At 39.0% G+C, this 17,203-nt stretch overlaps 1 protein-coding gene and 1 long non-coding RNA gene across 2 annotated transcripts in view; both read left to right on the top strand.

Annotated features, from left to right (window-relative positions):
- The first annotated feature begins 2,477 nt into the window (after positions 1-2,477).
- On the top strand, positions 2,478-4,060 carry LOC307268498. The gene is made up of 4 exons (XR_013845460.1): positions 2,478-2,519; positions 2,723-2,803; positions 3,000-3,138; positions 3,461-4,060. It is a non-coding gene; the product is annotated as an uncharacterized lncRNA (long non-coding RNA).
- Positions 4,061-8,543: 4,483 nt separating this feature from the next.
- The window catches only part of dgki (diacylglycerol kinase, iota), a gene marked incomplete at its 5' end in the record, with an annotated part of 67,412 nt that continues 58,752 nt past the window's right edge, over positions 8,544-17,203 (top strand). The window contains one exon of the mRNA XM_080051384.1: positions 8,544-8,761. Coding sequence (XP_079907510.1) covers positions 8,544-8,761 — 218 coding nt within the window. The remainder of the gene's footprint in view (positions 8,762-17,203) is intronic.

Genomic DNA, 17,203 nt, shown 5'->3' with positions numbered 1-17,203 from the left:
TACACAGATATGTATTTAGTCTGGTTAGGGCCACAAACTGTCACCAGACAGGACAGAGGAACGTCAGCCTCCGCTGCCTGTTTCTGACGTTCCAAACATTTACTTTTTTTTCCCTCCCCAAACCACTTCTGATGAACCATCACCTCAAGGCTGGCCAGGGTCAAAGTCGTGATTCCTGCATCAGCAGGGGGGCAGTAGTCAAGGGACTGCAAGTGGTGGCATTCAAAGCTGCGCAAGTTTGACCGGTGTGCACACTCTGCATTCATTCTACAAATGTCCACCTCGCAACTGCTCGCCTGCTGTTGACCCCAGGTTTTCTTTTTAATGTGAATGGGCAAACAGGGGGCAATAAATGATTTTGCAACAGCAAATATACCATTGTTTAGGTCCAAACATTGGGCTCTGAGGTGATGGGCTGCTGTGATGTCCTCCTTCACTGGTGTGTGTTTTCTTTGCAGGTGCAACCTCAGGTTACGCCTGTTAAGGGTTAACCCACAATGACAACATGTCACTGTCGCTCTTTTGCGCTGAGGTGGTGGACGCACGGGGCATTTAGGAAGAAGAGAGGTGGTGGCAGTTGGTGCTGGTGTTGGTGATGGTGATGGTGTTGGTGGTGGTGACGGTGTTGGTGACGGTGACGGTGACGGTGACACCGCTGAAATTTTAAGCTGCTGTGTCAAGGGTGACGGATGTTGACAAGACAGATGCAGTTTGCACTGCTCTTTACGTAACACTGTATGCTGGCAGTACAGGCAGTGAAAGTGTGCAGCTGTTCGGCAAGGACGATTGCACTTGCAGATGAAGTAACCTGTGAAGCACAGACATATGTTCAAAGTCTTTGAGCTGGAGCACATTTTCTGTTCAATTGTTGTTGTAGTTGTTACATTTCTGTTATATTGTCAAACAATTATTGTCGTACCTCCATGCTGCACTGCCTGTTTGAGGTGGTTTTTTAGGTGTTTCTTAAAATTGAACTGCAGCTCACTACTGTAGCTGCAGCAGGGACATGTATAGATATCATCCACACAGTAGTCTTCTGGGTCAGGATTGTCCTTTAAGTGTGATGGATGCTGTGAATCAAAATAAATTACATCAAGTTAATTTTAATGGGAACAAAACATCAGATTATATGTCACATATTAAAGGACAATGGGAAACAAACTAAATATAATTTATTTTCATTTAACCTTTATTTATACTTGAGATATCATATAATATGATATCATAATATGCACACATGCTCAATTTGACAAAGTAAAGAAAGCGATCCCTGTCTCAGTAAAAAAGATAGACATAACAGTCGGTTATGGTTATTTATTTAGAGTGATTTGATTGTAAACAATGTGATGCTTCTGTCTCTTTTTTTTTATCCATGCCAGTGTAACCGGTGTATCACTTATATTTCACCAAGAATCCTTTTATGCCTTCCATCTATTCATTTATCATAATTCCTTTTATGCACTTCTGTATAAATGTGCATTTGTTTTGAGAACTTTTATTTTGACTATACTGTGTATCCAGGTATGTGAGCTCTCTTTTTGTTATCTCTCTGGGCCTGTTTTATGGAAATTAATTTTTTTTCCTCAACAAAAATTCACTCACAGCATTTGCATTCCATGTAAGCGTAAAGTTTGAAAAGATCAAAGGTTACTATTAGAGATGGCTCTGAATTAGTCAACCACTTCCTCTGTATGAAATTACAGAAAATACCCATAATTTTGGTTATTTTTCTTTCGGACAGACAATTATAATACCACCTTAAAGGGCACAAGATTACAGGACATGACATCTAGTCGTTTAAACATTTTCTGGGGGCGGACCTATATTAGGCTATATTACTTTTTTTTCCTACTGCTGATGTTGCCTAATTTTTAACCATAAATGTGTTTGTGTAACAGTGTAAATAATAACTTTGTTTTATTGTTAAATTCTTATCAAAATTGGCACTGCGACCAAAGGGTTTTTTGTGTATTTTATTTTGGAAGTCCACAGTGGAAGTTAGTGTCACACATATGTCACTTCCTGTCTTTTTCCCGCTTTCCTATTCAGTCGGCGATTGCCACATTGATAAGAGGTAAAAATACACAGTGCTCCTCGGAATTAGTATTATTGAAGTGATAAAACATGGTAAAACTTGTAACGGATATGTAAATAATATTCATTGGAGGTTGCAATTGTTTTGTACTGACGTAAAAACGATTGTTTTAGTGTGTAAATGTGCATTAATATCCAGTATGGCATTTTTTGTTGTATGATTGAATCTCATTTGGCGCCGCACGTGTCTGTTTGTGTTTTAGAGGAGTGCGTGTGCAACCGGTGTGTAATTATATTTCACCAATAATCCTTTTATGCTTAAATTTATTTATTTTTCCTTTATACATTTCTTTATTAATGAATATTTGTTTTGAGAGCTTTTATTTTGATACCTTGGGATGTGTGATTCTGTTGTTACCCGTGAGGTCACTTCCTTTTATTTCGCGCTAGCTTCTTCAGTCGGCAGTATGCCATAAAGAAGACGGGTAAGAATGTTCAGTGCTCCTCTAAATTAATATATCTAAGTGATAAAACACACTAAAACTTATAACCGATATGTAAATAATGTTACCAGGAAGTTGCTGTTTAGTTATGTTAGACGCTCGTTTTAGTGTGTAAATGTTGTTATATCCAGTATGGCAGTGTTTGTGTAGTGAGTCTCATGTGCTCGTGTCTCCTTGTGTTTTAGAGGAGTGCACGTGTGACGCCCATCTTTAATGGCCGTGCTGTATACATACCTGGGATCAGATAAACATATGTATACGTTTAGGTATGTGAGCTCTCTGTGTATTTATTTTAATGTACTTTTAATTCATTTGTAAGCACTTTTTCTGCAATTGTTTGTTCATTCAGAAACATTTGTAATATGTTCTTGAGTCGGCAGTATGCCATAAAGAAGAGAGAGGAGTGCACGTGTGACGCACATATTTAATGGCCGTGCTGTATATGTTTGTCTGATCACACAGAGAGAAATAAAGACTCCCTCGGCTGGCAAGAAAGCAGTTGTCCCGACTCCACAACGCAGAATTAGCCGAAGTAGCAGCAGGCCGGCAACAGATGTAGGAACGGACATCTTGTTATCCTGATGTATGTGTATACACACAGGTATGTGAGCTCTCTTTTTGTGAGTTTTTATGTGTATTTATTTGAATTTATTTTCATTTCATGTGTAAGCATAAGCATTTAAATGCCATTGTTCTAACTGTTCATTTATAAAATAAAAAAACCTTGCCCCCAGTGAAGGGGAGAAACACATTTGGGAGATATTGTCAATTTCATTATAGGATCACAATGTATAAATGTTTATATTTAATAACATTGTCAGTAACATGCTTAATGGAGATTTCCCTATTGAAGAGAGAGGAGTGCATGTGGGAGCGGCCATTTTTTTTATCCCTGTACTGATATGCATGTGTTTTCTTTATAGGTCCATGGTGTTTACACACATGCAGACACTTATCACTTGGTCTGGAGTGATGACACTGGACATTTTTTTTCTCTCCAGAATGTAATTCAACATCTACCTCAAGATGTTGCCCTCTAGTGAGTACTGGGCATTCTGGTCATCAACCTCCATAACCTCTTCAGTGGCTTGTTCGGGGTTCTCAACCGTACTAACCCTCCTAAACAAGTCTGGTTCTGTTTCGAAAAGATGCCATTTTGCCACATGTTTGTGGACACAAGACATCCTTGCCTTTGTGTTGTAGCTGATATGACCCTTCCCAGACGACTACAAAAGCTAATGTTGGGCTCGTACAGAGATGTATTTAGTCTAGTTAGGGGGGGGGGGGGGGGGGGGGGTTGGTGATGGTGTTGGTGTTGGTGTTGGTGTTGGTGTTGGTGATGGTGTTGGTGTTGGTGTTGGTGTTGGTGATGGTGTTGGTGTTGGTGATGGTGTTGGTGTTGGTGATGGTGATATTTTATGTAATTTCAGTTTTTATTTATTTCTTAGTGCCTTGTATGTCAATTGAGAGATGTAAAATCTGTCTTGTAAATTAATTCATTTTCAATAAAACACTTTTTTGTTTTTGTTATGTCCTTTTACTATAATCCTCCTATAATACCACTGCAGTGTAGAGTCAGACAGGCTCTGCTAGGTGTTGTAGTTTTTAGACTTGTATCTAGACTTCATTTAAAAAATATATATGGGTCAATGACGAATAAGGGTTGTCATGATGGTTATTTTAAAAATCTTTCAAAAATACATTTTAAAAGCATCCTTGAATCAAGTTATTCGTGTTTCTGTTAGTTTTATTTCATGGGAAATGGGATTTACACAATTTTCTACTAAAAGTACTGTAGGCCCAAATGGACCTGACAATGTCTAATGGTGTAACCACAAAAGAATAAGAAATATTCATTATTTTGTCCACCATAGTGTAATATGAGTGTAACTCATAAAAATAATAACTTTCATTTCAAAATATCACATGAAAAAAGATTTTATTTGGATAACCCCTAAATCAAAATTCTATGCGTTTTTGCAATTTTGAGTGGGACGTTAGCTGGAAACATCTTGTATTCTAAATAATTGTTGACCAATTGTGTTAAAAGTGTTAAAAATTATTTAATACATTTAAGAAGAGTAATCAATTCTGGCCTACATTAATTTACAGGTACATTTTGATTTTTTTAGGAAAAATACTGGTTATACCATTTGACACAAACCTGTTACACCACTTGACGGTGTTGCTTCTACAGCCAAAAAGTAGAAAAAACAACACTGAAATCAGGCACTACAGTCAAGATAGTTACTGTGTTTGGACTTGCCATTGGAATTTGTTTTCATGTATTTAAAACATTGGTCAACAAATACCATTAAGGTGACTATGGAGTAATAATTCTATCTTTATTCACAAGCGTGGTCTTCTGGTTCAAGAGCATGACTTATTGTTTACACATTCAGATTTTGTAATTATATGCTCTTAAACCTAAAGAAAACACTCTTAAATAAAGATCTCCATGGATGACAAAAATGTTCTATGGTGGAACTCATTCCATTGTATTTATGGAAAAAATTCAATCAACAACAAAAAGTCTTAACAAATTGTGTGTTTGTGCGTTTAAGTGCGTCTATGTTTGTTTGTGAGAAAGAGCTAGGTGGATGGGTTGAAGAGACTAGGAGATTCATGTATGTTAAGGGTCCTGCTCCTGCATTCCCTTTTAAACAGTGAATTCATATTTAGTTATATCTGTCTGAAAGCAAGGTATTATTTGATTGACGATATGCCTTGAGATCTGACAATCTACATTTAAGAAAAAAGCTTGCAGCAGCACGTGTGAGTGCATGCTTGTTTCTGTTCATGAAAGCTACCTTTCCTGTCCTCTTTTTGCAAGGTAATTGGCTTGTTTCCTCTTTTGAATGTGGCTCAATTCTGCAGCCTACATTTTATTAACATTTTCTACTATTCACAAATTGTTGGAGTTCTAGGTATTTAAAGCTGCTGTTCATCCTTCCACATTAGGTGTCACTGTTCACATGCTTCATGTATATAATTTATTATGAAATGATGTGACATTCAAATGAAAAGGAATTATATACAAATATGCATTGAAGCTAAGCATGAATAAAAAAATCACAAAATCATGCCACTTAATGATTTTATCCTAGCCGTACCTAGCTTTGGTGATAAAGTTGTGGAAATATCAACTGTTTTAGAAGATACAAACAATAATAACCTAAAACTGGTTTAAAAAAGTAATTGAGCTCATATTTCATTTTAACCCAGTATCATAAACTAGTGATTTTTGAAAAAATTGGACAAAAACCGAGTTGTTTGTCAAATTAGTCATTTGACATTTCGACTAAAAATCTATTTTGACAGGCATTATCATGGACTCATATCTGAGGACATGGTCTTGGTGTGAATAAATCAAATATCATTCTTAAAACAAATACTACTATTTATGAATAAAAAAAAAATTCAACGTTTTATTTGGTTTACACCATTTGACATGTAACCCAAATGATACTTGACATACCCTAAAAGTGCAAATATCTTATATTTCTTGGAGAGCTCTTAACTTTGGAATGCAGCAGTCATGTTCATCAGGGGTCCTTTACTGTTAGATTTGAACAAAATGGCATCTTGAATGATGGTTACACCACTTGACAATTCAGGACGTTCGCTCGTCTGATGAGATTCCCCAAATTATTAGAACAACTATGAAAGTTATATCTAAATATAATTTATATACTCATAATGACCTCCATTTTAGGATAATGCCAAAATAGTTTATAGGATGTTATATTGAGAAATTCCCTGTATTTAAGCAAGTTACATTTTGTGGTACGAAGTTTTGACGGTTACACCACTTTTACTTTTTGCCTTTTATCTTCAAATATTCTCTCAAAATTTAATAAAACCAAAAACTTTAGAATAGGGTCTCTAGAAATTAATGTGTTAAAGTAATGTGTGAGCTTTTTTTTTGTTTCCACATTTTCAAATTTAATTTAACCTTAGGGACACAAAAAAATGGGCGTCACGTCATTGACCCATATAGTTTACCTTTGTCACAATCAATTTATATATATAACACCCTCTTCAAAATTCTAAGGTATTCGAACTTTTTAGATCATACTATAATTCTGAAGTCGACAAATATACCATTGTATTGGTATCTATGTAAATACTGTATGGCTCAGTAGATAGCGAATGTGTTTACAGTACCGGTGACCCGGGTTCGCGCCCCAGTTAAGACTTTAATGTTGCGTTTTTTTTTTTTATTGTTGATGCCTCGAAAATATGCCCCTTCCCAAGCCTGATTATATATGACACCACCCACTTCCAAATTCAAAGGAAGTTATTTGAAATGTTTAGGTCATATTATTCCTAAATTGGTCATTATAGCACCAAGCGTCAACAGAATAAATTGTAGGTAGTTGATGATTAAATTCCCGAAATTACCATTTGGTTCAGTGGTTATCTCTGAAGCCTTCCGCTTTTCCGACCGGGGTTCGCCACTCAACGATGGCGTCTGCATACATGTCGTGTTCTCTTTTAAAATTGTTGTTCTTTCAAAAATATGCCCCTTTCAACCCCTGATTTGAAGGAAAAGCAACAACTCCTCAAAATTGCAGGAAAAATTACTTTTTTTGTGTATATTTATTTAAAAACATGTATATATTAGCAAAATAGTTCATTGTTATGTAATTTTTGTTTGTTGCATGGAATTAAATACAGTATTACTTAAGAACAGTATTGCAGTAAATACAATATAACTGAGTGACATTACACCTCTATACGCCATTGCCCTGTGCAATTGTGTATGTGACTAATAAATTAATGAATCTAATCTCAAATCTATTCACAATATTCAACAAAATTCAACAGCAGAAGTGCATACTGCTGGATTGTAATACTTGACTTCAGCGCTTTCTGACTTTTTCAGATGGCCATTGTTGTTAATGTGCATTATTGCATGTGTTAGCCCCCGGTGAGAGCCCTCATTATCTACTCCGAGTCTTCATACATACACCAGTAATGCGTATCGAGTGTCCCCCTTGTTATGAATGTTGTCATTTTTCTGATCATTTGTTTTTAAAAGAGAACCATATTAATCAATGACAGTGAAAAAAAGACAATGTACTTTATACTTCAGTATAGCAAACGTGTTTATTTACACACTCTGCGCTCACTCTCACAACTCAACACCCACACCATCTGTCATCATCATCACCACCAAAAAAAAAACACCGCTAAGGTACTTGGGTAATGTAGTCTTTAGGAAAAACAACTTACAAAGATCGGCTTTATTTCTAACGATTCAGACATTTGATTTACCATTTGGGTTATAAGTCATTACAACATTTTTTAATAATATTTTATATAACTTTCCACCGCCTGGTAGGGATAAAAATAGCAGTGGTACAACCAACTGACAAACTGATGAAAACCTAGCATGATAGGCTAGCACTTTCTTTAAGTGTACATGGGCTAGCACTAGAGCCAAGTGAACCAAAGTAAGGTTGTTTACAACGTTTATTTTCTTAACATACCATACTTGAAAAAAGACTAGGTTTAATGTACAGTTATGTGTCTGATTTAATATAAGTTGTTCTTACCTCCATTGTTCGTATTATAACGGTGTCAAGTCTGTCAAGTGAATGAATGAACTAACGGCGGGAGGCGCGCGCCGTTGAATCTAACAGCGAAGAGGGCGTGGCAAGAGAGTGACGTCGCAGTTGGATGTGGATGTCCATGTCCTACAGGCTGCAGCCAGACCCTTCTCGCAGCGGCTCCTGAGTGCAGTTCGTTCTGTTGTCCAGGCGGCTGCGCGTGCTGCTGCCGTTGCCGTGCCTGGCTGCAGTATAAAAAGAACGGTCAACGGCCAGGAATCACAACGGTCAAGCTGCTGAAGAAAACCTTGACGTCCCACTATTTATCCCCCCATTAAACACCTTTTTACCGGCACCTGTGTCGCCCTCACAAGCCGGCAGAGAGGGAGGGGGGTCCAGCGCAGGGGGCGAGACTTCAACAGGGGTGTAAAGGGACCGACAAGCACTCGGCATGGACCCCCAAACGAAGGAGCGAAGTACCGGGGGTTTCAGCGGGCGTTTGGCCTCTCTCGGAGCCGACGGAGGCGACTCGGAGTCCGGGGCTGGTTCGGAGGAGGCTGCCGTTGGTTGCTGTAGCGACACGTTCACAAGCCTGCCAGACATAGAGCAAGCAGAGACACTGGAGGAGAAATTAAGAGGACTGGCGTTCAGAAAACAGACATCGTATCGGTGAGTTTGTAAGGACTGGGACATGGGAGGATGCTGGGGCAGTGTATTGTAGCCTATTGATCACTAGTGGAGGACATGTTTTGTGTTTATTTGTAGGCTTTTTGATAATATCCGGAGAATTGGTCTAAATGTCAGAGAGCTTATTGACACAAACACAGGAGATGACACAAAGAGAGCAGAGGGGATTATATTATTTAAAATGTCTGGTTCTTCTGGTTTGATCACCATCATGCTGTCAACCATCACACACACACACACACACACACACACACACACACACACACACACACACACACACACACACACGCGCGCGCGCGCGCGCACACACACACACACACACACACACACACACACACACACACACACACACACACACACACACACACACACACACACACACACACACACACACACACACACACACACACACACACACACACACACACACACACTCAGCAGCAGCAGCATTTTAGCTCATGACACTGATGGATCAAACACTTGTGCATACAACTGTGTGTGTGTGTGTGTGTGTGTGTGCATTTTCCTGTTGTGTTGGTGCATTGTGAAAGGGGTAAGGGGGGGAGAAACAGAATTGATTTTTGGGCAGTGTGTGTGTGTGTGTGTGTGTGTGTGTGTTTGTGTGTGTTTGTGTGTGTGTACCCTATATGAGCGTGTCTGTTGTGTGTGTGAATGCCAGCAGCAGCCTGACACCCTGGTGTGACTGGCAGCTGCTGTTGATAGTGAATACTGGCCAGAGACCAAAGAAGACACACACACACACACACACACACACACACACACACACACACACACACACACACACACACACACACGTCACACACACAGTCACACTCTCTCACAGCAGTTTTGGTTTGTCGGATGTCACTGTCAGGAATGTGTGGCATCCATCCGTCTATATATCTATCTGTCTAAGTGTCCACCGTTAAATTTGACTGTGTATGTGTGTGTGTGTGTGTGTGTGTTTGTCTGGCAGCCTTTGAACTGGAAATCATCAGCTTTTAGAGGTCAAATCAATCATTTTAAACTTGTTTGTGTGGGCTTTACTTGTTTGTCTCTGATTATGGGCACAGACCGTCTGTGTGGCCATGTACAGTGTCTGTGTCCAAAGATCACCAACATCCAAATAACGTCAAAATGCCAACTCTCAACATAGTGATAAGGCGAAAGTCTATTTGTGATATTGGGCTATACAAATAAAACTGATTTGATTTAATTTGATAAGGTCATATACAGTATATTTCTCTGTTTAAAAAAAATGTGTATTCTCTAAATAACAAAGGAAGGCTGTATTTTTGATACATTTATACAAAATTAAATGTGAAATATGAGCTCGGCATGTATCCGTTTATTTCACCATTTATCAACATTGCGATCAGATTATGACTTGACAAACAGAATTAACTGGTGATTTGGGCAAGGCAAGGCAAGGCAAGGCAAGGCAAGGCAAGGCAAGGCAAGTTTATACAGCACAATTCAGACACAAGGCCATTCAAAGTGCTTCACAGGGGAATGACATATCAAGATTAGACATTAGAAATTGCATTTAAGAGATAGTAAAAACACAGAAAATACATCAAGATTCAAGATTAGACATTAAACATTTAGACAGCGATGTAGAATGGCTGCAATGAAAATGACGTGACTGACAAGATAGTTATTTTCTATATAGCCTGTATTCAACTACATTACTCTTTAGTTTCAAACCAATGTAAAAATATTGGTGAATCTGTATCCACAAAACCAAATAGAATGCATTTCCAGGCAATCTTGGCCTATGTTAGACATCATGTAGGCTGATCGCATCCGTGTCTGTTTTGGACTCAAGTCTCTTTCCCCAATTCAATCCCATTCGTGTACGCTAAATGGATCTATGGAGGAAATTCATCTCATTTGTAAAAGGGCTGGTACTGTATAATCCTATCACCATACCTGTGATGGATGATAATCATTTGTCTTGTTGTTTTATTTTCTATGTTTTATGTTAAAGGGATAGTTTGGAATTTTGGACATAGGGCCTGATTCCCAAGTTAGCCTGAGTGTTATTTATCATTGGAGACCGTTTTCAACACATTTCATTCAGTCCTTCTAGTTGCAGAGTTTGCTCGTGCTAGGCTAGCGCACGGGATTGGGGTCAAGCAGAGCTGCTACTAAAACAGTCTTACCCACTCCACAGTACACCCGAGGCTAATCAATAATAACGCTAGACTACAGATGTAAATGTCTGTGTTGATAGAATAATGTTAGAAATAAAAACAACTAACTTGGGCATCAAAATTCCAAACTATCCCTTTAAGACCCATAGTTGTTTTCTTCAATCACTCCCACTACAGTAACATGTAATGTAAGACATTCTCATTAACAGAGGAGTTTCTCAACACTCTTTCACTTTTATCGTAGCATCATTTATCGAGTCTCTCTTCCTCTTCTGGGTGTTGTCCCTTGGGGCGAAACCGTTTCTTGTTCAGTGAGGTTTTTAGGGAGATTGTTCATCATGGTTAGTGCCATAGCTTTTTCGCACACTCAATTTTTTTTTATAACTGCAGGAGTAGTCAGTTCTGTTCAAATAAATATGTTGCCTCAGTGATAACAGAAAACCAAAGATTCCACTGCTTAAAGGAATATTTCCACATTTTTTTATTGGGGTCCAGAAAAGGAGACCATTTTTTCTTTTTTAAACACAACAAAAACACACACACAAGGAACAGTTGTCTCTGAGTTCTGAGTATGAAATCAAAATACACCATACAAAACATAACAAGCTTTAGTTCGACATTTCTATATGTTTAGCTTGTTGCATCACTCTGGGGTTCAAGACACAGGCGACAGAATCCATTCCTCTAAATGCGCCTGCATTTCTGAAGAAGATTTGTTCAAAGGACAGTCACTCAGTAAATGCTAATTAGCTTAGCTCAAATACTGCTGGTCAAAGGGAGTGTTAGCCTGCATCCGCTCACAGTCAGAAGATACACTTTTACAACATCACTAAACGATCCTGTGTGCTTTTTGTGACTTGTATAGTTTACCACGTTATGCTGCGCTCTTAATTATACAGGTGTATTTTTGCACTTTATGTTATTTTAGAACCAAATACCACAACATACCACAACTATACTACGCAGTGCGACTTCCTCAGCCTCAGAACTGTGTTCAGACCAGAAATAACGGAGGAGGAAATATGTTTAAGAAGCGTAGCGCGAGAGAAGAGAGGTCTCACTGTCAACAAGTTAAAAATATATTATTTTTGTTGAGCTATTCCTTTAAGAAGGGTGTTTTGGTACATTGTGCATGTCAGAACTAGAATCTAATGTATTCATTCAAATCTCCATGTTGTGGTTGAACACTGACTAAAATATTCAAATCCATATTCACTCCAATATCAAGGTTCCCTCCTTATGAGTCACAATATACGAGACTTGGTGTTCTCTGCTGAAGTGATTTTGTTTTGGTCAATCATCAAAAGCATCTTGTCAGGTTGCCTTTGCCTGTTGTAACAGCTGGTTCCTATTTGAATGTGTACAGCAGTCGAGCAGAAAACTCTACATAACTTTTGCATACTCTGATCAATATTTTTGAGAAATATACAGTATATATTGACACACGTTTTAGATTGTTTTAAAAGAAAAAATATACACTTATCTATTCACATGAAGAGTAAGAAAGCGTTTGGCTGTGAAATGCAGGTGTTAAAGTATTGAGTCCTTCATAGTGTGATGGCATGAAAGAGGTTTTGAATATATTTGCCAGTTGCATCGACTTCCTCGAGACTCTGCTTTGTTGCCCGGCAACCTCACAGACGATGATGGCAAAATGTTGAACTCATCCTTTTACATACAAACTGCAAGGGGTTAAGTATACCACACAACGGCCTTTAGTACGCGATATTATTATTAAGCTTTAAGGGGTTAAGTATACCACACAAAGGCCTTTAGTACTCCATATTATTATTAAGCTTTATTTAACCAGGAATCTTCCCATTCAGATTTAAAGTGTCTTTTTCAAGGAAGTCCTGGCCTGGCAAGCGGCATAAAAACATAAATATGTGTTGAGGATATAAATACAGCTTTGGAAAAACTTGAAAATCTTAAAAATGTTCCTTAATCAGCATTTCTATTTAATGTAAATAGTAATTGGTAAATGGACTTGACTTATGTATAGCGCTTTTTAGCCGATTTTTTCAGCCCCTAAGTGCTTTACATCTCTTACCACATTCACCCATTCACACACACTCACACACATAATATATGCACTAGGCCTAAATGACAATATTTTTATTCGTAAATTGGGAAAATGTCATAATTCGTTCCATAGCTGTGTATTAAATGTATATTCGTTTGATACAATATGAGTTTGAATGTGTGAAAGTGACTGGACCTAAATATGTATAGTGACCGGGCAAGATTTGAAGGATATTTTCCAGCTATGTCACCCTCTGCTCTGTAGCCTTTTCCAAGTCTCTTACTTGTAACTACTTCATTGTGGAATCCCCAGTTTGGATTCATTTCATTTGGAAATAGAACTTATGTCTCGCGTAACCGCAACCATTGTTTTTTTGCTACTGTTCACGACAATGTGTGTGGCTGAAATTAGAACATTACTTTGTATACTAGACTAGTGCATGCTGGGGGAATTTACCAGAACTGCCTCAAGTTATTTTTAATGGCGTTTGTTTGGTTTGTTGCTGTCAGCCCAACACAATGGAAATAAAGCTTGTGGCTTTATTGTGTAGTTATTCCTATCACAGTGTTAATTGTATGTTAAGAATGGATGAAATTAACCTTTTAAATTTAGCCTGTCTGTGTCTTTTCTTAGCAATTCTCTATGACAAAGCGTAGAGACAGTGAGAAGAGACTACTGTTTACCTGGGCATGCCTTAATCAGAATGTGTGTGTGTGTGTGTGTGTGTGTGTGTCTGTGTTGTGTTTTTAAACGGTTGGCCTTATAAGATGAAGCTATGGATAATCTGTTACATTTTCCTCTTCATGGACTCATCCATGTGGAGGAAAATGGCATTAGCCGGTCAAGGGAGAATGGGTTCATAATAAGACGCTGGTTTACATTGCTTTGAAGTGGCCTGTGCCAAGAAGTGAATTACCATATGTGGCGATATGAAAGAGCTGAGAAAATGATGCAGTTCAACATCAAAGGCAGCCTCTGTGTGTGTGTGTGTGTGTGTGTGTGTGTGTGTGTGTGTGTGTGTGTGTGTGTGTGTGTGTGTGTGTGTGTGTGTGTGTGTGTGTGTGTGTGTGTGTGTGTGTGTGTGTGTGTGTGTGTGTGTGTGTGTGTGTGTGTGTGTGTGTGTGTGTGTGTGTGTGTGTGTGTGTGTGTGTGTGTGTGTGTGTGTGTGTGCTTTTATCATATTATGTGTTCATGGCAGCATAAGGCACATGTAATTTATCTGCCAGGGATTCGTCACACTTTGTCTTGAGTTTGTGTTTGTGTGTGTGTGTGTGTGTGTGTGTTCCCAGAATGCTGTCACTCCTTTTATCTATTCTTAGTCGTCTCGCCCATCTGCCTGCATGACAGTCAGAAAGTCAGTTACATTGTGTTCAATGTGCATGTGTGTGGGACTGTGTGTGACTGTGTGTGTGCTTGCGTGTGTGTGTGACTGTGTGTGTGCTTTTGTATGTGTGTCTGTGCGTGCTTGTGTGTGTGAGAGAGACTGTGTGTGTGTGTGTGTGTGTTGCGTCATCCCAAGCAGTTAGTCAGCACGCCAGTTAGCCTGTTAGACGTTACTTCAATTAGCCAATCAGCTGGCCGCTCAATCTGTGAGTGAGTTACTGTGAGTCACTTGGGATTTTATTTTGACGGGGCACTTCCTGTCAATCTGTTGGTCAGCAGTTTGTTAATTGGTACATGTCAGTTTATTGGCTACCCAGCTGTCACAATGGTTAGTCATCAGCAGCACAGGAACTATAATAAACTATAAACCCTCTAGGCTACAGACTTCCAAATCTGAATGGCTGTCAATCAAACAATCAGTCTTGGTGGAGGCAGCGATTTTTGAGAACGCTTGTTCAAAATCACTTTTTGTCAAAAATCTGTGAATATCTCCTCACGATCTGCTACTTGTCGTTATGTGTGTGAGCGCTGGAAAAAATCCAGTGTTAATTAATACACACTGACAGCCTAGGCTCTGTAAACGGGTATTTTGCTATGGGCCCCTTTCTTTACATATACCCTTTGTTTACATACCAGTTTACAGAGCCTAGGTTGTATATAAACACCAGATTTTTTCTAGCGCACACACAGTACGGTAGACTGTGTATTAAAACTGGATTTCTTTCAGCGCACACCCAGTACGGACACCAACAGATTGTGAGGAGATATTCACTGATTTTGACAAAACGTGATTTTGACAAGAAGCTTTCTCCACCTTTATTAACTACCTGAACCACAGTGTAGAGCCTCTAACCGACAATCTAACTAACAAACTAAAAACTTCCCTCGCCTCTGACTATGCTGGTACAAATACCAACATGTCATGACCCGTTTGCTAAAGACGAAAGAAAAAATATTACAAAGCTTTGTTGCACCACACAGCTTATCTTGTGGTGAGATTTCGCCATGGCTCTCGTGGGAAACGCATTCAGAAACAAACTGCCACAGGACAGGATGTTGTAACATTATCCCTCCACTATTTACAGCCCCATTTACAAACACACAGACGGATCACAACAATACAAATTTGTCACAGCAGCACAGCACACACAGTCCAATCAAATATACTCTGGGGGGGTTTCATTCCATTTCTTCTTCATGGCTTTGAAATAAAGATTGGGCAGCACATGAGGGAGAAAGGGCAGAAACAGAAGAAGAGTGTGGATGTATCTCATGTTGATCCCGCTGTGCACCACCTGCAGCAGTAAACTCTGATCAAAGGGACGACGCATTCACTCGCCATGATGTGAAAAAATAAATAAATCTCTTTCCAGTTTTTAATGAGCACCGAACAGAGACACAGAGACACAGAGGGAGTAAAGAAGAAGGATTCAGGTTCAAGATATGTGTGCAGTAAATAGGCAGTTGTATTGTAGAATGATGTTAGTACTTTGTTTTGCTCTACAACACACACACTCACACACACACACATAAACGAACGAACGCACACGCGCGCGCACACACACACACACACACACACACACACACACACACACACACACACACACACACACACACACACACACACACACACACACACACACACACACACACACACACACACACACACACACATGAATGAACATACGCACACACACAAACACATGCACAAGCACATGCAGGCACACACATGCACAGCACACAAACGTTTTTATGGCTGTACTTGTGAAGAAATTAATTGACATAATGCAGTACCTAGCCACTTACTCTAACCCTCACCATCAAACTACATTCCTAACCCCAACACCAACCAATTCATACCTGAACATTAAAACCTAGTATTAACCCTTAAACAGCTCCTTTAAAGCCCTGTCCAGAAGTTAAAACCAAGCCAACATGTCCTCACTATAAGGGCACACACAACATTATGAATACGAGTATAATCGCACATGGAACATATCAAACAGGATGGGTAGTGCAAGTATGGATTCAGGCTAATGTTAACTCTGATAAGGTAAAGGAATAAATAGTCAAGGGCAAATGTGTAAGAGACAAAGTCAAACGCTTGTCACGACTCAAGATATATGGACAAGAAGCGATAGCGCAAATGAAGCGGAAGACAAAATGATGACAGGACGGTAAAGTGACGGATCGGCGGTGACGCAGTATACGACAATCACTGTAACACCCGGCGGAGAAGGGACACATTAGGTGGAGAGGAGCAATTCAAGTTAACTGGTTCTAAAAATAACACAGCCCGCTTGATAATGTGAATGACCTCCGATTGGCTGTCCCCCAGCAGAAGAAAGAAAGTCATTTGAGGTCCTGGATATATTTTTAACAACCAAAGTCTAGTGATTTTTCTTCACGCCGAATACTATTTATGAGTTTGATTTTGTTTAACTTTTAAAGTGGGTTCATTAATATTGCGTGTTTTAGATGTCATAGGTACACTTACATTTGGTTTGGCAAGACACTGTAGGCAAAAATAATAATTTTCCAAGCACTGGTCAATTTTGAGATTTTTTGGCTAATTTGCTCCCTTAACATGTATTCTGGCAACATTTCAGGATATGAGTTAACATTTCTTACCCTATTCACCTGCTGTGTCTCGCCTTAAATGCATTCTTTCATTTTTAGAGCCCAGGGATCCGAGTTGTTTTCAGTTCTTTTTAAATAAACATTTTACGTGGGTCAGCACAGGAGCAGCCTAAAAGGAAAGAGCTATTTCAGATTTAGAAACCTCTGTAATGCCACGCTGCTTGCTGTAATTGTCTTAGCGAGCTCTGCCTCACAATACAATACAATAGCGTCGGCTCTCCA

This window comes from Ammodytes marinus, assembly GCF_949987685.1.
Source record: "Ammodytes marinus genome assembly, chromosome: 22".
NCBI lineage: Eukaryota > Metazoa > Chordata > Actinopteri > Uranoscopiformes > Ammodytidae > Ammodytes > Ammodytes marinus.
This window is presented reverse-complemented; position numbering and strand designations above follow the sequence as displayed.